A 25,973-nucleotide genomic window follows, 5' to 3' on the forward strand; every position below is an offset into this window, starting at 1 on the left:
AATAGAATTCCTTGACAATATATGAAAATACTTCATAGTCAATGGCTTTTTAAGAAATTCCTTTTTCAAAACAATTGAAATTTAGTCTAAATATCTTTTAAAATAAAACAACTAAACTTAAAAGGCATTATCAAAACAGTAGTCTCTGATTTTTCATGCATTTTGTGTCAGGAACTACCACATCCCTCTTTCCATCCTCATGAAACAGAACAGAACCAGCATTGAATTGAATAAAGGTGTAATTCATTTATTCTGCCAAGTCTCATTTTATTTCTCTTCTTAGAAATGGGTATAAATGTAGAGTTTGCCATCAACTTCCAAGTTTTCCTTTCAAGTATAGAAAGAGAAATATTTCAGTAAGGCAAGTGGAAATTTTTATAAACATTTACTTTGATAGGCACTGTGCAAACATGTTCTATGTTTATCTTATGTGGTCACCTCCTCAGTTCTAACTGGTGTCACTATTTTACCCCATTTTACAGATTACGAAAGGGTTGCGAGTTTTCTGGCATCCATGCGGTGTTATCTGATTTGACATTTAAACTGTCCACTTTATCCAAACCAAAGTACAATGTGGCGGTAAGAAATATAGTAAAACAAAGGGACTTGAGGGAACAAAAACGTCTTTGAGTTACAAAAGATCTAAATTATACAAGCAGCAGAAGTCTTGGATGGACACCGTGATACCTTTTGAGATCATCTTTCACCCTCCCGGTGGTGGCACTGTACTATTATGGAAAAGGGTTCTTAATCTTTTTTGTACCATGGACCCCTAATTTAGCCTTCTGGGGAATCCCATGGACCTCTTCTCAGAACAATGTTTTAAAGTGCATAACAGAGCAAATGGAACATGGCTGTAGCATCTGACCCCTGAGATTTTCAAGCATTTCCACTCTGTCCATCTCACCTCCCACTTGTACTCAACTGCTCTGAGACCTTCCCTAACCTTTTTAGAGAAAGTAAAGGAGGGACATGCAAGCAATTTGGAAATTATGCAATTTGTCTGTTGAAAGCCTCCCCATTTCCTAAGCCCTCCACCTTTATGCAGATTAAGTCCGATCTTTCTCTAGTTCTATTTGCTGTGCGTTCCCGCGCAGCCCTGGGTCCGCCCAATCCTCCAGGCCGACCCCTGGAGGCCCTGCCCCTATAGGCCCCGCCCCGAAGCTCCCGAGGCCCCGCCCCCAGCCGCGTCCCCGTCCCTGTCCGGTCCCTGCCAGTCGCTCTGGGCCACTCTCTCGTCCCGCCTCCGAACACGATCCCTGCCTGTCCCCTCTCCCTTCCGGGCCCCGGGGCCGCCGCTGCGGAAGGATGGATCCTGGGGCCGGCGCCTTCTCGGAGGAGCAGTTCCGGGAGGCCTGCGCAGAGCTCCAGCGGCCCGCACTCTCCGGGGCCGCCTGGGAGCTGCTGGTGGAGACCCAGGGCATCAGCGTCTACCGGCTGCTGGACCAGGTAGCTGTCCGCCCCCCAGAGGACCGCCGGGCGGCCGTCTGCGGGGGGCAGGGTGGGGGGTGCTCCCGGGGGGCGGGGGTGGGGGGACCGGACAGGGAAAGTGTTTTGTTACAAGTTGATGACAGCGTGAAAACGTGGGTCAGCGGATTCTTGCTTAGCCCCACCCACTTGCCTGCAAGGGACGTGAGCCTCTCTCCCGGGTGGGTGCCAGTGGTATCTGTGTGGCGGGGAGTATGTTAAGATTGAATCCAGGAAGATAAGCGACTGGGCTCTTCAGAGAGTGGATGTTCAGGGTGGTATGTGTGGTGTGAGGAATGTTGCTGAGAAGGGACCTACCGTCGACTCTAGTCATTTCACTAACTTGCTCCCTGGAGAGCTGCCCCATTCCTTGTAAATTGCACCGAATAGCTTTAGCCTGAGAAAAAGTCTGGGGAAAAGTTGAAGGGTAGGAGGAATGGAGTTGCGGGTGTGGCGGCAGGCCTTTGGAACCAGGTAACCGGCCAGGTGGAATGATGGCCTGTCATGGGTTGCTCTGTGTGCTAGCTGCTGCGTGGTAACTAGCTTAAAAGTCGCCTTTAGGCAAGGGAAGTGAAGTGCCGGTTTCCTGGCAGAGACCAGAGTATGAAACTGTTAGAGTAGGGAGGAACTCTGAGTCTCTGTGTCCCACCTCACTGGATACAACAGGATGAGCAGGAAGCTCAGTGTAGAGCAGGAAGAATTAATTTCTGAGTGTCGTTTAAGCATTTACCTGGCTGCAAAAATGGACATGTTTTCAGAAAAACTCCTTTGATCTTCTGGATAAAATTGTTTCATTTTCCGCACCGGCCACTTCCAGGCATTTGCCAAATGTTGGCAATTCACTGCTCAGATGTATCTGATGTCTGGCCCCTTCCCCTTCCCTTTATTCCCTGACCCCTGTCACTCTGAGTGCAACCTCTTCCCTAGAATTGCAGTGATCTTCTGACTCGCTTCTTGGCCTTCCACCCTTTCCCTTCCATCTTGCACACCTGAAATCAAGCACCTGAAAAAGATTGTGATCTTATCATGCCCCTTCCAATGGCCCTGTTGATTACGTAAAAAATAAAACCTACAGTAATAGCCTACTCATTGCATGCTGTCTTATGCTCCAGGCAGGGTTAAGTGCTCTGCGGCACTGACTTAGTCCTCACATCGGTGCCATGTTGTCAGGCACTATATGGACTATCACCTTATTACCAATTTGGAAATGGATATATGGAAAGATTAAATTGATGGCTCAAGACTCACTCAGGGGTTTGAACTCAGCTTTCTAGCTCCAGACCTACGCTATGATACACTCCTCCACTGACTCTGAGAGGGCAAGTATGCCAGGTGGGCTGTGCTCGGGGGACTAGGCTGTTCCAGGGCCCATGGCTCCTCCACACCGGTCCTGTCCTCCTGTCAGCCCTGACCACTCCCCTCACGTCCCCTGAAGGGCTGTGCCTTTTATCCCACAGCAGCAGCTGCCTGAGCTGAGGCAGAATGTCTGGCTTTGTATTGTTTCCATTGTGTATTGACATGGAGCAGGGCCCACCTTCCTCCTGGGGGGAGGATGGGTATTCAGAACTGTTCCTATCCCTCTGAACCATGATATAAGTCTTATTTCCACCTGTTCTGGGCATGAGGGCAGTTGTAGTACATTGATGTAAGCTACAAGTCTTTCCAGAGAGCTCCCGTAAGTTGGAGGCCATAGGCGTGGCCTTGAGCCCCAGCAGCTAGGCTGGGGCCACTGCCCATGGCCACTGTGATCTGCACGTGCATTCAGTGTCTAGGGACCCTGCTGTGTCAGGTGTGAGCCCTTTCCTAGAGCCTTAGTTGCACATCCAGTGTTATTTGCTGCCTGACCCATTTTGCTAGAGCCGCATTTTCTTTCCAGGTTGACTCCCATCCTTTACTTTCCTCCTGGAAGAGAATTCCCTTGAATCCATCAGTTAGTAAATCTTGTCTTCTGAATGCCACTCCACGTCCAGTGAATTCGGCTTGTCCTACCCTGCCTAGACCTGCACTTATCTCCCCTAACACCCTGTGCCCTCTTCTGTCTGGTGATCCAGTGTGGTTTCATCCACCATGCATGCTGTTGATATTATGTGACTCTGTTTCCTCTTCCCCACACTTTCCTGCCTAGAGCCATTGTGCATATGGCCTTGGGTCCCCAGGTCCCTGACTGGAGGTCCAACCAGAAAATCCTGGCCCCTCTCTTAATGTTCACCTTGGTTTACATACCAGACTATTGCCCAGGTCATTCCAGGTCAGGTTTTTCATTGCAATTGTTATCATCTGGCTTTTTAAATTCTTCCTACTGGTGTACAGAGTGGACTTGTTTGGGGCCCTTTAATGTTAGGGGACTAGCAGAGGGTCTTATTGAACCACCTGACTTTTGATGGAGTTGCATTAAGACCTTTCCTTCAGTCCCATAAAGAGACACATTATTCATCTTATTTCTTAATAACCATCTACAGATTTCCACCCTGCTGGAATGAGTCCCTTGCTTCTTCCTGTCTCTTCCTATTTCTTGTTAATGTGAAACCCATGAGCAGAAGGTGAGACAGATAATCTGATAAGGCTTCTTGAAATGCTTGATTTTGTTTCAGTAAGGTTACGTTTGGTACCCATACAAAAATAACCCTTTTCATCAAAGTTCTTGCTAAATCTTTGTTGACTAAGGGACATGTTCAATGGATGAATGTCCTGATTATGGTAAAGGCAGTCCATCATGGTTTGCATACAAAGCATATTAGCTGTTTCATCAGGGGTGTACCATTTGGAATTTATGGAATAAGAAGAATCAGACAGGCCCCCTTCTCAGACTTTTCAGTGACTTTTATCCAGTTGAACCCGGATGGCTGTTCCACAGGGAATAACCTGCTGTGAGTCTGAATCAGGGAGGTGTGATCATGATCTAAAAATGATGCTCTAACAAAGTTACCATCACATGATTTGAAAAGACTGACATAAGCATAGAGCTACTTGAAAGAGTTTGCAGTATGACAGATAAATTGTATTTTAAACTAAAAAAGATTGTGGCTTCTTTTTAGTAGACATGAAGAATTCTGAATCTTGTTCTTGACAAATGGCTACTTTTGATACTTTTCCATTTTCTCTTTTCCTGTTAAATCACAGAATTTTAGATTTAGAAAGTCTCTTTGCAACCATTCTGTCCAATTCCCATCACCCTTTCTTTTTTCTTTCTTCCTGCTTTCTTTGCCTACTCTGTTTCCTTGTTCTCACCTTCTTTTTCTCTCCCCAAGTGTAGTGCTAACTTATCTTTACATGGCCCCTTAATATACAAAATGCTATTACACGTAAGTTTTCATTTATCCCTCTCAACAAATATAGAAGATAGGTAGAGACAGGTTTATTTTTCTATTTTATGGATGGCAGTAAGACCCAGAGTGAGCCACACAAGCCCTCATAGCTAGTAATTAGACATGAACCAGTGTACTTGGATAAACTCAGTACCAAATAGCTTGCTTCAATTCAGAACTACATTCTTTTTCTCCAAGCTAAGCAAAGCTAAACCAGTCAATTCTAAAGGAAATCAGTCCTGAATATTCACTGGGGGAACTGATGCTGATGCTGAAATTCCAATACTTTGGCCACCTGATATGAAGAACTGACTCAATGGAAAAGACCCTGATGCTGGGAAAGATTGAAGGAGGGAGGAGAAAGGGACAACAGAGGATGAGATGGTTGGATGGCATCACCGACTCGATGCACGTGAGTTTGAGTAAGCTCCGGGAGCTAGTGATGGACAGGGAGGCCTGGCGTGCTGCAGTCCATGGGGTCACAAAGACTGAACTGACATGAAAGCCAAGCTAGGGCAACACTGCTGTGTGCTATGCTAGTCTATGTGGTGCTGTGGAAAAGAGCATGGATTTTGGAGGCAGACAGTGTTGAGTTGCAGTCTCTGTTCTGTTCCGCTGTCATTCATTTATTCAGGAGATGTTCACTGCTTGCCTCCCGTGTGGTAGTGCCCTGACAGACACTGGGCATAAGCAGGGAGCAGGCAGTTGGAGCTGCTGGTTCAGTGAATGAGCTTCTTAAACAATAAACAGTACTCACTGATGATAATAAACATAGTATATAATGAAATGGCAGCTGAAAAATGCTACAGAAACAGTAAAGTGGGATGAAGGGATACAGAGATGTTATGGTGGAGGTGGGGATATGCAGGTGTGCTTTAGATACAGGGAATCTGGAAAAACCCTCTTCCAGAAGTTAACAATTGAGTGGAGATATAAATGAAAGAAGAGATTGCGCCCTGCCAATATCAGAGGAGAAATGGACCAGAGAGTGTTCCTCAAAGCTCAAGAGCTGCCTGGGGAGCTCTCAGGTCACCTCTCAGCCCTATTGGAGCCCCATCGTGAACAGAGTTGAAGTGGAGCTTGGATGGTCCTTTTGAGAAGTTCCCCTTTCGTCTAGAGGCTGATTATTCTGTCCTGTCTACTTTGGTGTGTTTGAAATGCTTCAAAATAAAATATGTTTTTGTTGCTTCTTTTTGTTTTTTCATGTGAAAGCTTCCCAAGAAATTTTAATGAGCATGCTGTGTTATAAACCATTGCAGTAGAGGGAACGCTGAGTGCTAAGTTCCAGAGCCAGGCTGACCTTCCCTCCTTTTCCAGGAGGGGCCAGAAGGACGCAGGACCAGGGTGAACCTGGTGTTGGAGAGTGGCCAGGAGTCAGGGCCCGCTTACTACTTGGGAGATATTGACAGCTGCTATTTCATTTTAAAATCTCAGCTTCCTCATTTGCAAAACAAGTATAATTCTTGCTTTTTCGGATCATTGGCTTCTGACAAACATTGAACGAAATGATCCATGGCAGTGATTCTTGACCTTGAGCATACACTAGACTCATCTGCAAAGCCTGTTAACATTCATCTGCAAAGCCTGTTAACATTCATCTGCAAAGCCTGTTAAAATTCACAGTTAATATCCTACTCCATTTCAGATTCAGTGGATCTGGGTGGGACTTGAGAGTTGGCTTTACATTTCTTTACTTCTCCTCCTTCTTCTTTTTAACATTTTATTTTTACCGAATGCCAGGTGATACTGAAGCTCCATGGATTATACTTTGTGAACCACTGAAGTAAGGGGAGCTTCTCACATGGTGCTCAAGTTGCACCACCCCACGTGGTGGCACCGGGAGGCAGGAGAGGGAAGAGTGAAAAGGAAGAATATCTTAAGGTGAAAGTAATGTCCACTTGAAGACCAACTCTTCCTGGTTTTTCAATTAGTGGCCACTTGGGAGTGGATGTGGTCCACTGAACAGCAGGGAGAAGGTTCCCTGGGAGAGAAGGGTTGTGGGTCACTTGCAAAAGCTTTCCCAGAGATCTGCAGTCAGGTCTCCCTGGAGCTTTAGGCTGGATTCTATGCCAGCAGACACTGTGACCTGCCTGTAGATGGTGTGAAACTGGCATGCAGAGCTCACATCATTGATTTAGACCAAGAAAATGTTGGTCTGGAAAGATCTGACTGAGGGCTTGACTTCTTATGATTTGAAACCAAGTGTCTGGCACTGTGTGAAGCGGCTGCCTTTGTCCTTGCAAAGGTCTTCTCATCAGTGAGTTTGGTCAAGAGAAGACAGTACTTTCCCGGGGACTGTTCTTTCCTGTGCTGTTGCCCTACTGAACTACTGAGAGCCTGGCCTTACTGGAAAACTGGGTTCAGCCGTGCTGCATTGAGAGATAGCTTGGCCTTTTGGAAGGAAGCAGAAAGTAAACTGCCAGGGAAACAGATATGCCTCAGTGGTGAGAAGCTTCACTCTGATTTCCCAGATGGGATCATAATCCAACTTGCATCATGGACCTCTTCACTTCTGGGTGACAGGACTCTTCTCCCTTTTCCTATGCTTCTCCCATCCTTTTCCCAGGTACCAACATGACTGATGGAGCAGTTGATGCATTCAGGACACTTGTGAAGCCATATTTACTAGTAGGTAGGACCACCGTGGCTAAAGCTGAGCAGCATGTGCAGCCTTCCTCTACTTGCTGCCACTGGTGCAGGTCAGCTCTCTCTCTCTGTCTCTCTCTGTCTCTCTCCTGCCCCATCGCCCCTCAGTGTAACTGGATAGATAATGTTGGAGCCTCAGCTCTCTCTCCTCACTTGTCTCAGGATGAGCTAGTGGTCTGAGGCAGCATGAAGATGCTGACCGATTGCAAGGTGCTGGTCCAAGATTTGAAGGCATGCCTTAGCAGGGAGTGGGGAGCAGGATCCCCCATGCCTGTCTGCGGGTGTAAGTCAAACTTTGTATTGCACAGCTGGTTTGGGGCTGTTTGAATACACCCTAGTAAGAAGAAACCTCCAAAATACTGCTTCATGACCCATTCAAGCAGTGTTTCAGAACTTACTGTGTGCCTGCATTTTGGTGATGCCTGACGTATTCATCAGACAGAAAGTTCATACCTTCCAGAAACTTCAAGACAATAAAACAGGCACCTTTTATGCAATGTCTACCTGAGTTCCTGACCTATAGCATATGGTTTTCTCCCTGAAAAGCTTCTTTTAACATTTCTTCCAGAGCCAGGTCTGCTGCTGATGAATTCCCTGTTTTTGTTTGTCTGAAAAAGTTTGTATTTCTTATTCACTTTTGAAGGACAGTTTCACTGGATATAGAATTCTAGGTCAGTGATTTATTTTATTAAAAATATTATATATTTCACCCTATCCCCCCCTTTTTTTTTGCAGAGTGGTTTCTGATGAGATATCTGCTATAATTATCATCTGTATTCCTCTATAAGTAAAGTGATTGCCCATTGCTTCCTGCCAACTTCTTTTAAGATTTTCTTTTTCTCTTTGGTTTTCTGAGTTTGAATATGTTTTGTTTAAGAGTGTTGTTGCTTATCCTGTATGGTGTGCTCAAGATCAGCAGATTTACTTTGAAGAGTGGTCTGAGCTTAAATGGTAAACCCACATGTGATTTAAAATAAAATATAACATATTTGGGGTTTATAATGCAAAGATTCCTCTCTTGCATGTGGAGTAGCAGTATGACTCTAGTAATCCAGAGCTTTTCTGGACTGTTTGTTTTTAGAAGTGGTGGCAGCAATGGTCTAAAGCAGGGATTGCAAATTTTTTTTTTCTGTAAAGAGCCAAATAGAAACTACTTTAGGCTTTATAGACTAAAAGGCTGTATATTTCCTTACATAACCACTTTGAAATCTAAAAACTATTGTTAGCTTATGGACTGTGAAAAATATCATGGTAGATTCAGCAACTCCTGGTCTAAAATATAGTTCTGATTCTTATTTGCTCTGAGGTTTTGGTATTTATGAACCTAGGGCCCTAGCTGAGTCTCAGCTTCCTCATCTGTAAGCTGGAGATAATTCCTTTTCTGCCAGAGTTGTGCCAGGGATCCAATGAGAGGATACATTTTAAGCCCCTAGTAAATTAAATGGTGTTTGCTGTGAGTAGGGCGATCTAAGTTCTACTCTACCCTTCAAGACCTGCATTACGCTTGTCCTGGTGAAACATATGACAACGCTCTTTCACTCAGTACTGTCCACTAGAATGGTCAATCACAAGGTCACCTTGGCCACAGCTCTGTCTACTCTGACGGCTTGTTATTTCTCTAATAATATGTTGGAGGAGGCCAGTGACGCTTGGAGGCGGGATCACAGGCTGTGAACTCTGCCATCACATCGCTGGCTTCAGGTCTAGGTTCTTTTGCAACCAATGAGCTTCAGGTCATGCTTGTTACTTGTGTGACCTTGAGTGAGTTTCCTAATCTTCTAATGTTAACAGCTGTATTTCTTGAGGTATCATTTAAGTACCCCAAAATTTACTCATTTTAAGTGTATAGTTCACTAATTTTTAGTAAGTTTATGGAGTCACACATCCTTCCCCGAGTCTAATTTTCGAATATTTGTGTCATCCCCAAAGAAACCTGTTCCCCATTTGCAGTCATCCCCTGTTCCCGTTCCTAGTCTTAGACAGCCACCAAGCTACTTGGTGTCTCTGCAGATTTGCATTTTTCTGGGTAGTCTGGGGCAGGAACACTGGGTTAGGGACTGGAAGGAAAGTTTCCCATCCAGGTTTTGTCAGCAGGAGTCATCAGCTGCCTTTTGATGCGTTGCTGTCATTTTTTACATAAGGATCTAAGACTCCTTCCAGCTCTGAGAGCCTGTGCCATCTTTACTGACATTCTTAGCTTGTCATTTGGAGCAGTGGCTTGGAGCAAGTGTGCAGAGAGAGTAGAGCCATATTAGGAGCCGTCATGGGGAGAAGAAGGGGACGGTGTCCTCCTCTCTCTGGCTGTCCCCAGAGCTAACTGTAGAACTCGAGCAAGTATGTCACCTCTCTGAGCTTCATGTCATAGGGACATGACACCAGTGTCCCTGTTGATACCACAGGGCTCTGTTGAGATTACACAAGATAGTGAACCTAAAACTGGAACCTGCACTGTGTTTAGAGAAATGAATGTTCATATTATTGAAAGAGTTAGGTCAGAGTGATTGGACAGCTTCCAGCGCAGAATGCATGGCAGCTGTAGTGACACTGACAGATCACCAAGGCAAATCCATTCCAAGCTGAAAAGCCAAGTGTAAACCTTGCCTGACTGTTTTTTCAGGCCCAAGAATATAGTGGGCCCATGGTGGTTGTTGCTGTTTGTTTGTTTGTTTGTTTTCCCTGTGGTACATAGTGGAAGGAGGTGGAATTTTCTGTGGTAGAGTGTGTGAAGTTTCAGATTTCTATGCAAAATTAAGTATGCTGCAGTTTAATGTCCATTAATTGTGTCCATTATCTCTTATTTCTCTTCCTTAACTATTCGTTTCAGTAATGGTTATGTATTTTTGTACTATTTTAATGAATTACATAGTGTACTATTTTGTACTGTTTTAATGAATTACATAGTCTTACCTGCTTGGAAATGTTCAGAAGTCTGATCAGTACTGTTTTGTCAGTCTGCTTTAATGTCAAATAAAAAGCAAACCTGGACTTAGAGTTGGAGGATATTGTATTAGGAAGAATACTTTGACCATAAGATCCGTGAGTTTCTCAGGAGAGAGGCAGAAAGGTCTTTTTTTTTTTTTTTTTTAACAGAGACAGAGGAGTCAGCAAGACTGAAGCTGCATGTGGGGAAGTGAGGTGAAGGTGGTCTGCTAGAGAATAGAACAGAATATCTTACCTTGAGGCCAGTTCATTCTCAGCAGGGCTGGATGCTGCCTAGACTGAGGCTGGGCCAAAATTTAGAGTCTGGAGGAAGGAGATGCTTAACTAGTTTGGTTAACAACCATTTTGTGCCTATTGATCCTTGGAATTAGTAGCTTAGCATTTGTGGAACCGTCAAAGGGAATTTAGAAGTGTTGTTTTTGGCCTTGTGATAGGTAAACAAAGGGTGTGTATGTGTGTGTAAAAGTGATTCTTTTGTAATAAGATGTTTTTTGAAACACAAAGCATGGGAGAGTTTCTCAATCTCTGTTGTTTTTCAGGATCACAGAGGTCAAATAAAATTCTCAATAAGAACCACTTGTAATAAGTAGGATTGCTTTTAGCTGCAAGTAACAGACAACTGGATTAACAAAGTCTTAAACAAGTGAAAAGGGAAAGTGAAAGTTACTCAGTCGTGTCTGACTCTTTGGACCCCCTGAACTATACAGTCCGTGGAATTCTCCAGGCCGCAATACTGGAGTGAGTAGCTGTTCCCTTCTCCAGGGGATCTTCCCAATCCAGGGATTGAACCCAGGTCTCCTGAATTGCAGGCAGATTCTTTACCAGCTGAGTCACCAGGGAAGTCCCCAAAGAGGGGTTTATATTTCTCACTTAGAGGCAACCCACTCCAGTGTTCTTGCCTGGAGAATCCCAGGGACGGGGGAGCCTGGTGGGCTGCCATCTATGGGGTCGCACAGAGTCGGACACGACTGAAGCGACTTAGCAGCAGCAGCAGCAGCAAGTAGTCCAGACGTTAGCAGTTGCTGGCGTTGAATCAGTTGATCAGCAATGTCAGTAAAACTCTGAATATTTTCACTGTGCTTTCTCATTTTTATTGTTTGAACTGCGGTGTTGGAGAAGACTCTTGAGAGTCCCTTGGACTGCAAGGAGATCCAACCAGTCCATTCTGGGAGATCAGCCCTGGGATTTCTTTGGAAGGAATGATGCTAAAGCTGAAACTCCAGTACTTTGGCCACCTCATGAGAAGAGTTCACTCATTGGAAAAGACTCTAATGCTGGGAGGGATTGGGGGCAGGAGGAGAAGGGGACGACAGAGGATGAGATGGCTGGATGGCATCATTGACTCGATGGACATGAGTGTGAGTGAACTCCGGGAGTTGGTGATGGACAGGGAGGCCTGGCATGCTGCGATTCATGGGGTTGCAAAGAGTTGGACACGACTGAGCGACCGAACTGAACTGAACTGAATCACTAAATAGCTACTTCAGCTCTAGATATCATACCCATATTCAAAAGAAGGTATTGTCTTATGGCTGCCTCTACTTATAGAAGAGATTAGCTGTGCAATGTTCTTAGTAAGAAAGAGAGTATATGCTATAATGAATATCCTGTTTCTTCTGGGAATTATATTCTACACATTATATTAACTGATTATCTACCACTGAATAATTCTTTTACCACCTGTAGTGTAGGAGATTACAGTATCCTGTAATCAGTGGGTCATTAGAAAAGTATGTTGTTTTTCAGTTGTTCAGTCATGTCCAACTCTTTGTGACCCCATGGACTGCAGCACGCCAGGCTTTCCTGTCCTTCACTGTCTTCCAGAGTTTGCTTAAACTCATGTCCATTGAGTCGATGATGCCATCCAACCATCTCATCCTCTGTCTCCCCCTTCTGTACCTGCCCTCAATCTTCCAAACATCAGGGTCTTAAAAAAGAGTGGATATATGTATAACTAGTTCACTTTGCTGTACAGCAGAATCTAACCCAACAGTGCAAATCATCTATACTGCAATTAAAAGTAATGTAAAAAAGAAAAGCATGCATTGCATTTTACTTTGGATACAGAAATTGAGCCATTCTTAGAAGTGTTTTTCTGGAGGACCTTCAGGAAAAGCCAAGCACCTCTTGCATAAACTTGTTTAGAGTCATTTATTGAAATCTTAGAACATTTCAAAACATATCTGCAAAAAATTTTGCACCAGAATTATATCTCTAATTTGAAAGAGAATTACACATCAGTACATTGCCAAAATAAAACTAAGATTTATGCTTCCTTCTACTAAATTATTTGTACAAACAGTGGTGCCCAGTCCTGGTGAGATGCTTCTTTGCTACTGGTGAGAGTATAAATAGGTAAAATTCTTTCTTAAAGATTTATAAAAAGTATAAAGAGCATTAAAATGTTAATGTCATTGACCCTAAAATTTATCTCTGAAGAAGCATTTTGCTTGCTTAATGAAGAAGTTAGAATTATGAACCAGTTTTGTCCATTTGGAATAATTTTTCCAGCAATGTTCATAATTGTGAAAATATATGGAAACAGAAATAACTTACAGAATAATAAAATTAGCTGATCACTCAGTTTCAAAATGATGTCATTAAAAATAGGAATACAGTCTGTTTATACTATCTTACTCCCATTTTATAACACATAGAAATATTTATTTACTCAAAAAATATGTGAAATATTATCAGTTGGTATTTGAGGATTATGAAGTTACATGTTTTAGTTTTCTTTATTATTTTTGGCATCTTCTAATTTTTCTCAATGAATATGACTTACTTTTATAATTATGAACATTTCATTTTTAAGAGACATAATGAAAATATGAGTTTGTTTCTTTTGAAACAAACCCCTTCTTTTGAAAGAAATGAGGGGTAAAAAATTGCTTTGACCCAGAATTTGAGTGGGGCTACTCGGTGCTTGAAAAGAACATTTTATTGATGGACTAGCAAAGGTGTCACCAAGCATTTTGCTTCTCTGGTGTTCCGGCATTTCTCAGTCCTGCCGTGAAGGGAATGTTTAAAGGCAGTTGTCATAGTAGTTCATTCTTTGGTATTCACGTAAGTCGCATCACTCTCTTTTTCTCTTTCTAGAGGGCTTTCTGTTTTCTTTTCTGTGATATTACTGGAGTGAAGTCACTAAGAGCAGAAACTGCATTCAGAAGGAAAGGGAACTAATTCCAGGAAACATGTTGTCTTAATGCATCCAGATAACCAAAGCTAACTCATCTGAAGCTAAGAAGATCATTTTTTCCATACATAATTATCCCTTTTGCTCACTGTATAGAAAATCAGTTCAGTTCAGTCACTCAGTCGTGTACGACTCTTTGAGACCCCATGGACTGCAGCACACCAGGCCTCCCTGTACATCACCAGCCCTGGAGTTTGCTCAAACTCATGTCCATCAAGTCAACGATGCCAGCCAACCATCTCATCCTCCATCGTCCCCTTCTTCTGCCTTCAGTCTTTCCCAGCATCAGGAGTTTCTCAGCATCTAAGGAGTCAGTTGTTTGCCTCAGGTGGCCAAAGTGTTGGAGCTTCAGCATCAGTCCTTCCAATGAACATTCAGGACTGATTTCCTTGAGGATTAGCTGGTTTGATCTCCTTGCAGTCCAAGGGACTCACAAGAGCCTTCTCCAACACCACAGTTCAAAAGCACCAATTTTTCAGCACTCAGCCTTCTTTATGGTCCAACTCTTACATCCATACATGACCATTGGAAAAACCATAGCATTGACCAGACAGATTTTTGTCAACAAAGTAATGTCTCCGTTTTTTAATATGCTATCTAGGTTTGTTATAGCTTTTCTTCCAAGGAGCAAGGCTGCAGTCACTATCTACAGTGATTTTGGAGCCCAGGAAAAGAAAGTCTGTCACTGTTTCCATTATTTCCCATCTATTTGCCATGAAGTGATGGGACCAGATGCCATGATCTTAGGTTTTTGAATGTTGAGTTTTAAACTAGCTTTTTCACACTCCTCTTTCACTTTCATCAAGAGGCTGTTCACTTCCTCTTTGATTTCTGCCATAAGGGTGATGTCATCTGCATATCTGAGGTTAATTGATATTTCTTTATATAAAGAAAATGTGAAAGTGAAAGTCACTCAGTTGTGTCCGACTCTGCAACCTTCTGGACTATACAGTCCATGGAATTCTCCAGGTCAGAATAGTGGAGTGGGTAGCCTTTCCCTTCTCCAGGGGATCCTCTGCATTGTGGGCAGATTCTTTACCAGCTGAGCCACAAGGGAAGCCCATATCAAGAAAATGGGGACCCAATATTATTAGTATTGGACCCAATGTTAGTCTTAGACCCAAGATTAATAGTATAGAAAATGTGGACCCAATATTATTAGTATTGGACCCAATGTTAGTCTTAGACCCAAGATTAATAGTATAGAAAATGGGGACCCAATATTCCTGCACAGAAGTGCATTGTCTCCCTGTCTGTTGGTGCTGATTTAAGTGCGTGTGGGCGTAGATGTGTGTTGTGTATAAACCCTCGCTATCTTCCTATGTGCGAGTTTGAGGGGAGAGGGCCCTTCCTGTGGGGCATCCATGGCACAGCACATAGTAGGTAAGGCATACCAGTTTGTCGTTTACTGGTTGGAAACCCTTGGTATAAAGCCGCATACTTTTAGAGCTGAAAGCTTATGAATTAAGTTTCAATTTTCCCTTCCATTACCTGTCAGGTACTTTGATGTACATCTGAGATTCCCAGACTGGGGTGTACTTATCCCACCTGAGTCAGGAGACCCTTGAGGCTTCGGGATCTTTAGAAAGACTCTCCATGTTTACACCTTGACTTCACATGATTCTCTGGAACAGTGTTTAAAAAGACAAGTTCACTCATGTTTGGTTAGTCAAAGGATTGCTTTCACACCTGAAAGTACGAGTATGTCTAAAAGTTTCATTTTTCTTTGTTTGCCTTTGCACTGAAATTAATCTGAGCCATTGATTTTATCTTAATAATAGATCCTTTGACAAGGTGGGAGCCAGGAATTGTGAGCTGCCACTATACGGAGTGAAATGTATAGTGTCACCAACTCCAGCCCAGAGCCCTTGCAGAGGAGCTTAACATGAAGAGAAGAGAATCTCTTGTAATTAAGAATATAGAAATGACCTTTTTCTGAATAAAAGGGACAGTATGATTTAAAGCTAATGTTTCTTTCCCCATTCATTTCTTTTATATATAAATCATTTACAGGAAAAAAAAGTGATTAGTGAAAAATAGTGTCTTGGAATTGGTAAAACAATGTGTTGGGTTTCATTATGCCTGTGGTTATTTAAAATAGTAGGCTGAATCCTGGGTGCTAGCTGCCTATATGATACACCCATGTGGGTATTTATAAGCATCTCCAACTCCACTTGCCCAAGGTAGAGCTCTTGGTTACCCCACAGCCCACAAAGAACCTCCTCTCCCATCTACCTGGTTGCTCAAGAAAGACCCTAAGAGTTATCCTCAATTCTTCACTCTCTCTGTCCCCACAGCCCATCTGTCGGCAGTTCCTACTGATATTACTTCCAAAATGTGTCACTAAATCTCTGGCCTCTCCCCATCACTGTTGTTGCCTCCCTGTCCACTCGCCGTTATTCCTTTTCTGGACTGCTGCCCTGGTCTTCTGACCTGTCTCCGTGCTCCCTCATGATCTGTTTTCTACCAAGCAGCATGAATCATCTTTTAAAGGTTGCCCACCCCCATTTAAAGTCATTTCCCTATATGAAGTTGTGAGTTGGTCTTCCACAGTAGTTAAACTAAAATCTTGGCCCCTTTACCCTGAGTCGCAAAGCCCTTTGGACCCAGGGCCGCTACCTGTCTGGCCTCAGCTGCTACAGCTCTCCCTCATCACAGTGCTCTGGAACCCCTGAGTAAGCCAGCCCGTCATCCTAAGGGCCCTCTCCCAAGCCAGGAATGGGATTTCCTCATCTTCCCATGCTGAACTCCTTCTAGCATTTAGAACAGACACATTTAGAACAGATAAATTCCTCATGGAGATATTTCCTGAACACCTGGTAAGATAGGAGGTACCGCTAGCTCTGCTCCCCCTGCAGCTCAGGCACCATTTGCCACATAACCCTCTTTTAATTGCCAGGGTAACATATAGCTGTCACCAGCGCCAATGCCTAAGGCTGGATATATAGGACCGATGGGGACAGGCTCCCGTCTGCTTTTTCACCATTGTGTCACCAGGACCAAGGGAAAGTGCTCAATAATGGTGTTACAGGAACAGGTGCTTTTCAGATGCTGTATGGTCTTAACATGGCAATCAACAGGTTGTTTCTGCCTGTTCTGTTTTTGTAGCAGACTGGATTGTACGCGTATAAGGTCTTTGGTGTTCTGGAGGACTGCTTACCAGATCTGCTTGCAGACGTCTATATGGACTTAGCCTATAGGAAACAGTGGGACCAATATGTTAAAGGTGAGTGACACTCTAATTTAAAAACCAATTAGAAAGTAGAATCCCATGTTATTTATTCTAGCCATTAGTAAGCAAAAGGTATAACTTTACTATATTTTTCATTTTAAATTTTAGCAAACTCATGTTAAAGTGCTAAGTTAAATATGACTTTGCTGTTCTCAGGGTTTGTTCCTTGCATACTATTAAAGTCAGTCTCCAGTTCTCTCTGAGGGCTGTTTTGTTCTTATTTTAAGTTTTGTTGTCATCCCATAAACCTAGGTGATCGTGGAAGGCTTCTTGGAAAAGGTGGTACTGAAGCTTTGTTTTAGAGGTTGAATCAATGTTTTATAAGCAAAAAGATTATATATATATATGTATATACATGTGAGGAGGTGAGGGGCTGAGTGGTTTAAGGGCATTCAAGGCCGAGGGGACGGCATGAGTAAAGTAGAGAAGGCATGAAACAACATAAAATGTTAGAGAACTGTGAGCACTTGGGTGCTGTTGAGTAGTTGGGGAGCAGAATCTGGAACTAGGCTGGAAGGCGGGCCCAGAGCCCCAAGGACCTAAGCTGGCCACCAGGCTAGGGTTCGATTTTTCCCTGGAAGTAATGGAGAGTTATGAGCAGCGATAGATAGAGGATCTTCCTGCCACTTATAGCGGGGAGTAGTTTCTGCCATCCCAGTCAGTCACAGTGAAATAAATACAGCTAGCCCGGGGGGCCAGAGACCTTGACAGAGCCTTGCTGTGGGCAGGAATCTTGGTTGCAAGAAACAAAAGGTAACAAATGCCAGTGTGAGAAAAGGAAAAAGCTTTTTTTGCTTTGGTTTATGACATTGGAAACAGATGTGTGTCTTGTTCCAGGTCAGCTGCATTCACTACTTCACTTCTCCAGCTTTACTCTGTTTCCTTCTGTGTGGACCACATTATAGGGCAGATTCTTGTGTCATGACAAAGATGCCACCAGAAGAGGCAGGCTTACATTCTAACAAAGTTCATCACCCCAGAGGAATAGGAATTTTCCCACTCATTGCATTCAGAGTCACAGGACAGGCTCTAATTGCCTCAGCATCGATCATGCGCTTATGTACTGGGGACATTTATCATGATTTTGGGTCGCTTAGTGTTATCAAATAGGCTTCCTATGTAGGGGGAATTGTGATGCCCACCTATTCAAGGGTGAAGGCAGGTGTTCCCTGTCCATTTCCCTGGCAGCCATGGCTCAGTCATGTACTGTGGACATTGGCAGTTTCTGATGTGTGATACTTGGCATCAGATGTCCCCACTGTGGAATAAAGTCCAGAGGCAGCAGTAGTTTGACTTCTCTGGAGTAATCCTGAGGTTCTTCACCTAACTCTAGTCCTAGATCTTCTGTGAGTTACCCAACAGCCTTTATGAAAGCACTTTTGGCCTAAACTTACAGGAGTAGCCAGGTCTCGTCCACATACGCCTTCCCTAAACTATCACCATGGCCATGTCTGGCTCAATTTCCCAGCCCTGTAATTATCACTGAGTCACTTCTGCTTAAACTACATAGTGAAGAGAAAGGTGATGCTCTGAAGGAGAATGAGATGCTGGTACAAGAACAGGGGAGTCAAAGCCAAGCAGGCAAAGCAGCAGATATCCACTCATTCCCTTCCTTTCAAGGGCATCTGCAGCCTCTTGGACCAATGGACTGGCAAGCTCTTTACCCATGGTCTGCTTCTAATAGATTTTGTTATTTCAAAAGCTAAATTAATTAACACATTGCCAAAGTCAGTATCTCCTAAAGGTAGTCTTTTGGTTCCTCCAGTGGACTTGGCTTGGCTTCTTCTCTAAATGGTTAATTAGAAGCTTCCCACACAGTTTAGGGGCAGAGTCTGTACACTTCATAGCATTCTTTTACTATCTCCCTCCAATTGCTGATGCTATTTGCATGCAATAGCATGGTGGATTGGTCCCTGTAACTGTGACAGAAAGCAGCATGGGAGATAGGCAAGAAACTTAGAGTTAGCACAGTTAGGCCACTTCCTAGCTTTTTAGGAAGGACACGGAACTCTCTGGAACCTTCATTTCTCAACTGAACACACCAGACTGGGTGGCTTAGTCCCAGGACACACGTACTGAGTCAAGAAGTCCAAAGAGGGGAGTAAGGGCACAACAGTGTAACTGTTGGTAATCTAGTGACATCTAGTGGTTCAGTTCAGTTCAGTCGCTCAGCGTGTCCCACTCTGTGACCCCATGGACTGCAGCACACCAGGCCTCCCTGTCCATCACCAACTCCCGGAGTTTACTCAAACCCGTGTCCATCACATCGGTGATGCCATGCAACCATCTCATCCTCTGTCGTCCCCTTCTCCTCTTGTCCTCAATCTTTCCCAGCAGGGTCTTTTCAAATCAGTCAGTTTTTCGCATCTGGTGGCCAAAGTATTAGAGTTTCAGCTTCAGCATCTAGTGGTTACCCTGATTTTTAAACCTTAAATTTTAATTCCTAATTTGGTTTCACTGAATTTTGAGACTGTTTATGCTATATGATGAACAACTTTTGTTGGGTTCTTTTATTTTTATGGCATTTTTATATCTATTAGACTCTGCCTCTTGGCAACACGCTTTCAGTGGTAATGAATCTATCAGACTTTTTCCAGAATTCTGTGCCTTGTGAGTTAGTGTTTTATCATCCCTAAAGGGTTGGCAGCAAATCAAAGCTTTTTCTTAATTGAAACCAAAGAGACGTCCAGATTCAGTAACTTCTTTGTCTTGTTTCTTTTCTTAGAACTCTATGAAAAAGAATGCAGTGGAGAAACAGTGGTCTACTGGCAAGTGAAGTACCCTTTTCCCATGTCTAACAGAGATGTATCCTTTCCAGAGGTGCACCGGGACTCAGCTTTCTAAAGTGCTTCTCGCCCTGTGACCGTCACCCAATGGTGGCGTGTCCAGCAGGTGTGGATGGCGTTGTCTTTGAGTCTTGCAGATGCATCTGCTAAAGCTCTCCCTTCTTGTGTGGCTTTCAGAGATCTCAGAGTGTGACTTCCGGGCCTGACGACATGGAGCATCTTTAACTGGGGTCACAGGAGGGTGGCTTATACTTTTTTGAACCTTTTCTGGGAAGCCCTTGTGCCACAGAATTGGGCATCTGAGAACAACTTTTCACAAAGAGTATTCAGTACATTCCCTCAGTCTATAGAGGAGAAAGCCAGGACCCAGAGAAGTCAGGCAACAGAGGCTGACTTACATAGCAGCTGACTGAAGGCTGAACTCAGGCGCCACATTTCCAGCTCTCTCCACCTCCCCTCCTTCCCGATTATTGGCTCTGGACACTGTGTGTTATGTTTTGCCCCTTCAGTCTCCTCGATTATGATATGAAGCAGTTGAATAGATGTGGGGAGTTTTAGCTGACACTCCAGGGTTCTGTGAAGCCCCCTTAGGTCCAGGCTAGGAGGGTTTGATGAACATTTGCTGGGTAGACAGATTGGGTGGAATAGGGGTGGCGGTAGGTGTGATTTTGACCTCACTCTTTTCTTCAATCATAGCAGCTGATTGTCTTACACACTAAATTTCCGTAAAGGATCCTTTAAATAAAGGATCTTGGAGATTAAAAAAAAAAAAAAAGGTTGGAAACCACTGAACTGGATGACTGCCGGAATCTTTTCCAGCTGTAACATTCTGTAAGCCTGTATACTCCTGAAAAATTGTGCTCTGGAAAGAGAGGGGGCGTGGGAATGTGTGTGGGTATTGTTCCTGTGTGATTGCTGTACCCTGGCTCGGTCACATCACAGACTCCGTAAGGGGTTATTTCTTGGCTAGGTAGTTTGCATACAGGTGGTATGTATTTCAGCCAATTGTGGTTACTTAATCTCTGAGATTTTATGTGGTTTTCTCTCATCCTGCCAAAACTGTGCAGGCTAGGAGCCAACGTCCCCCTCAGACAGGGAAGAGAACAGGCAGAGGGACATTCAGAACCCTGCTCAGCTTCTCGCCAGGGTCTCACCGTTACGGGCAGCAGACACAGGCATGGACCCAGGTCCAGCTGTGTCCAGAGACGGTGATCTGGACCAGAGCAAACCCACCCCTCTGACCTCACAGGACCCTGCTGGGGGCTGTTCTAGGGAGCAGATGCTTGGGGCTCCTTGCAGTTCTGTTGCGTTGTCTTTCCAATGCCACACAAGCCCATGAGTATCTCAGTCTTTGTATCTACAGGGCTGTTCAGGTTTTGAGAACAGAGAACAGTGTAGAAGAAAAGAACATTAGTTTTGGAGGGAAGGCTCCCAGGGTGAGTGTGTGCTCACTCCTGGTTTGCTGTGTGACCTTGGAAAAGGCCCTTCATTTCCCTGGGCTTCAGTGAACGGGTGGTTCTCCAGTCATAGCCTGGGTGCCACACTGGACCTGCCAACTGCTGTAAGAACCCTGTGAAATTTCAGTTAATATATCAAGTTGTTTCTGCAGTGAGTGTCAGGGGATATCTGTCACGTGAAGTGAGCGAGTTGTAGGACAGTATTTGCTGAGGGAAAAATAGAATGCTTGGGAGAGAGGAAATGCAGAGCTAAAGCAACATCATTCCTTCCTGAAAACACGTAAGCACTTTACTTGCTAGGGAATAGCGTGTGGGGGCGACAGACGTCCCGCAGCGTGCCTGGGGAGGGCCAGACCACTGTGGCTGCTGCAGAGACTCTGAGCAGCCTTCCGCCGTGGCCGTGGCTGCTGCAGTAAGTGAAGCTGTATTATACTTTTACTGATTTTTTGGATTATTTTTAAGCTTTAATTCCTTCTACTATGAAGCCTACATTTCCACCATTGGAAAGTCCGATGAAAGTATTAAAGAGCTGAGCCCTCTGCAGCTATGAAAATTTCACCAGGTTTTGAAGCCTCATCTGGGTTCAAATACAGACTCCGTCACATCAGCTGGGCAGTGGGATCTTCTGCAACTTTCTTTACTGCTCTGAGTCTCAATTTCATCATTTATAAGATGGGAATGTTTATATTGAATTCACAGTGATGTTCTCAGTTTCAAAGCTGATGCTAAACATAAAGTCCATGATATATGTACGTGATAAGGGCTCAGTAAGTGGTGACTCCGGTTGTTTCTTAAAATTGAATTACCTTCCCTCTAATAGTGCCATAGACATAGTGGCTGGTCTGGGAGTGTTTATTGAGATGAAACGGCTTTGTGATGCTTGGTGAGCCAGACCCAGTGAGGCCATCTGCCTACTCATTATTTGGTTATTCATGTGTCTTCCTATGATTGCCAGGTGTAAGCACCCTTGGCTGACTGTCCTCTGTGCCCAGAGGTCAATGATTTGGGGGAGGACAGAGAGCAATGACCCCATTGTCTAGTAAGTGAGATTCTGCTTCAGTCTCTCTCCCATGCTCCCACCAAGCTTATCTGCAGGGCAGTGTTACCCTTTTTTCCTGTAGAGGGAAACCAATAGCAGAAAAGTTGAGTAGCACACCCAGAATGACACAGCTGATAAGTGACCAGTCGTCTGAGATCTCATTGCCTTCTTGGAGAAAGGAGGAGTGTGTTCCCCAGATAATTAAAGTGGCAGGGAACCAATCTCCAGTGGGTAATGCATCCTCTCAAATGACACCACCAGGTGGGAGGAGCCAGACTGTTGTAAGTGGGTAGGCAGACAGGGCAGGACCTGAGCTAACAGAGCAAGGAAGCAGTCACCGAGTGGAGGAGTGGAATCATGTGCCTTTGTTTCTATCGTGGGCTTCCCTTCCGCTTAGCTGAGATGTAGGCCTTGCTATTGAGCCTTGACTTGCGGTGTAGTATGTTTATGTGCGGCAGCGGCAAGAGCTGGACTTTGAAGGGCAGAAGGTCCACGTGATCCTGGCCCAGAACACCTCTGAGCCGCAGTTTCCAGAGAAGTCGGGTGTGATCCGGGTGAAGCACTACAAGCAGAGGCTGGCGATCCAGAGCGATGGCAAGAAGGGGAGCAAAGGTAAAAAGGGGGCACGGGTTGGGGTGCCTGCCAGGGCCCGCCGAGTGAAGACTGCACTGACTGCAGGCACGGAAAATGCAGCATGCTTATTCCTTGAGGTCAGAGACTGGCCACGGGTCAAAAGAAACAAGAGCGAATCAGTTCACCCCCAGAAGCTTGGGTAGACTAGCATGTGGATCAGTTCATTCTTTACTGACTCTTGCATGGTCTAGATGAAATTAGGACACCCAAGGGAATCAGAAAGTTCAAAACTCACTTCGGGAAGGTCCTGTACATGCACAAGCTGGACAGGGGTGGGCAGGAGGGCTGGTGGGACCACCTCTGCGAGGCAGCTCCTCCTCAGCAAAAACCCAGGGACTCAGAACCTGTCTGCCTTGAGTTCCAGCCTCAGAAGAGACAGTGGGTGCAGGAGTTCCATGCAGCCACCTGCTGACCTGGAGTGGGTGTGGACTGGAGGCTGAGGCGAAATCTAAATTTAGTTGTGATGTGTGTTAAGATGTACCCCTTTGGGCATGTCATCCTACTCTTCTGAATCTTCACTTCATCATTTATAAATGGGGGTTTAATCTTAGCAACTTCTTAGGATTAATATAATTAATGAGAGCCATAGTTAAATGAGAAACTGTGTCTAAGTGTATCATTTGCCAGGTGATTAATAAATAGCTGCAGAAGGTGCCTTGGTTGTTTTCCACAATGTTTCTATGTAAGTCTCCTGCAAGGCAAAGCAGAGGGGACAGTCTCCTGGAGGCCTGGGATGGATATGAAAGTGGAAGGTTTGCAAGGTTTGTATGTATCTTCCTAACAGGTTCCCTCCTGAATTGTTCTCTCTCTCTCTCTCTCTAGTTTTCATGTATTACTTCGATAATCCAGGTGGCCAGATTCCGTCCTGGGTCATTAACTGGGCTGCTAAGGTGAGACCCCAGGAAGCACGACGGGTGGTGTGTTTGACAGCTGTTGACTTAGCCTGTGGGGCTGTCAGCTTGAAGAGATGTGCTGTCTCAGGCCTCATGATGCTCTTTTATGAAACTGCTTGGTTGATGGACTATGTTAGGCCTGTGGTGGCCAATATCCAGGATAGAGGCTGGGACAAAAGACAAACTTTAGAAGGAATGCCAGCCCCACCTGCTTTGCACCAAGACCCCTCCAGGATCACTCTCCAGAACCTCCCAAACAGTAGCCTGTTCCTTGTAGGAACGAGGGTGCCGGGGACCCCGTATCTGCTCATGGAGGAGTTAGTCTGACCTAGCTCGGGAGACAACCAACCATATTCAAGCCTGGAGAAGTCTCCAGGTTCTTTGTGGTTATTTTGCTTTTCTGTAAGGAGAGGGAACCCCAGTGCTACCCAGGTCATTCGAGACTGCCTAGAACCTAGAATCATACTGACCATTCAGCCTTCTTTGTAAGGTCCTACTTACTGGCGAGAGGGCTCACCAGTTCCCTGGGAGAGTGAAAAGGCTTTGAATCAAACACAAGATGGTTTGAATCTTGGCCCTGCTTCTGACTGTGTGATCTAGGGAAACCATCAATTTCTTCACCCTTAAAAATGGAGACAGATACCCCGCCCTGTAGAGAAGGAGTAAATAGAACAATGTGTGGGGAGTTTCTTAAACAGTGAACAACACTTTAACTAAAGGATGACATACCCACTCTTGCCCCCCAATCCTTACCATTGTCTAATTTTATAAAGCAAGTCTGCTCTTATTTCTTTCCCCTGCCATGCCACTTCCTGTTTTATCTTTCCTTTCAAAAAAATGATTTCTCATAAATATCTTAGCTGTTTATTAGCAAAAGCCAAAATATGTAACAAGGTCTTACAACAGTGGCCCCCGCCTACCCCGTGTCCTGCATCTTCCCTTCTGTCATCATCTGTGGCAACATTCTGTGGAAATCTGCTCAGGGTCCCTATCGTCATATCTATATTCCCAAAGCCATCTTCTTTCACCTTAGCCACATCCTCAAGAATCAGGAGTCATTGCTGTGAGGATATAGAAATGACAGTCTCCTTTCCTTTGCAGAATGGAGTTCCTAACTTCTTGAAAGACATGGTGAAAGCCTGTCAGAACTACAAGAAAACCTAGGGGAGGAAGCTGGGAGCTTTGTGTCCATGGGATGCTGTTCCTTGAAGTGCGACGGCCCCCGATGCTCAGCCTGCCTTTCCCTTTTCTGTGCTCAGAGGCCTGCACACTCTCTAGCACTTTGTCCCCGAGCGTGTTTGCCTGACATCTGCTCCCTTTCCCAGTCTCCCCACCCCGGGACCCACTGCCTTCCTCCACTCTGGAATGTGGGTCAGATTATAGAAACCTTTGTTTCTTTAAACAAAGAAACCTTTGTTTAAACCTTTGTTCTTAAAAAGTGGAATCCTCAGTAGGGAACGCAGTCCTTCCATTGTGCCATTCTAGGGGAACGCTGGGTGGAGGGCTGACAACCCTGCCTAAGAGGGACTGATCCCAGTCAGCTGGCTCCTTCCCACGTGTGAGTTGTTGCAACCTGCGAGGGTGATTTCCTGCTGAAGTTGCGTTGCCTACAGAGCTGACTGTCATCGCTCCTAGACTGGAAGACTCATGTCCATTTGCCTTATGCTTTGCTGACTTGGATTGCCTAATTTGAGATAATCGTCCACTAAGTCCCTGCCCATTCCTAGTTGGGGAGGACCATAGGCTGTTTTGATTTCAAACTATTTTGAAAAATATTGCAGGCCTAACTGCGTAGTATGATAACAATTTTTTTCTCATTATCCATGTTCGGCTTTTTCTTTTTCCCATATGCCCCTGGGGAAGGCTGTCCATACCTCACTAGCTCTGCATTTTACTGGACACTGAGGCATCAAGGCAACTGTAGCAGTTAACAGAAAGCTGCTTTGCACATAATTGAGCTAAAATGTCTTTATATAGAATAAATGAATTTCCATTCTGAAATGTTTGGAGACATTGAAAGGATAAGAGTTCACAGCCAGGGAAAATTTATTAGTGGTGTGGTTGACTCTACACCTTTTTCTCAGGAATTCTATCTAAGTTACCTGCCTCTCCCACCAACCAGAAGACTTCCCTTTTCCTACTTTTTTCTTGGATTTTGGAAGGAAAGGTATTCTGTGGACAAAGGCACAGCCTTATAATCTCAGGGAAACATTTTAATCACTTCTGTATGATGGTAATAAAACTTAATTACAGGGTATAAAAATTCAGGATGTAAAGCCCTATGTGGGAGATTTATTAAAATGGGATACCTCAGACTGTGTCTTTTCTGTCTGGGAAGGGAAGTGCATTGAATACCAAATAAATACAGAATGACTTATA

The 25,973-nt window shown here is 44.5% G+C and overlaps 1 protein-coding gene across 2 annotated transcripts; it reads left to right on the forward strand.

Moving 5' to 3' along the window:
- Positions 1-1,177: 1,177 nt before the first annotated feature.
- On the forward strand, positions 1,178-25,973 carry PCTP (phosphatidylcholine transfer protein). 2 transcript variants are annotated; one of them, XM_019981307.2, is made up of 6 exons: positions 1,181-1,449; positions 16,663-16,780; positions 19,512-19,591; positions 22,509-22,680; positions 23,524-23,591; positions 24,696-25,973. In XM_019981307.2, exons 1-6 carry the CDS (start codon positions 1,309-1,311, stop codon positions 24,756-24,758), a joined length of 642 nt encoding a protein of 213 aa, XP_019836866.2. In that variant the 5' UTR covers positions 1,181-1,308; the 3' UTR covers positions 24,759-25,973. The 2 variants fall into 2 exon arrangements, with proteins under 2 accessions (XP_070628596.1, XP_019836866.2); XM_070772495.1 differs by lacking the exon at positions 23,524-23,591 and having other exon boundaries at positions 1,178-1,449.

This window comes from Bos indicus, chromosome 19 (assembly GCF_029378745.1).
Source record: "Bos indicus isolate NIAB-ARS_2022 breed Sahiwal x Tharparkar chromosome 19, NIAB-ARS_B.indTharparkar_mat_pri_1.0, whole genome shotgun sequence".
Classification (NCBI taxonomy): Eukaryota; Metazoa; Chordata; class Mammalia; order Artiodactyla; family Bovidae; genus Bos; species Bos indicus.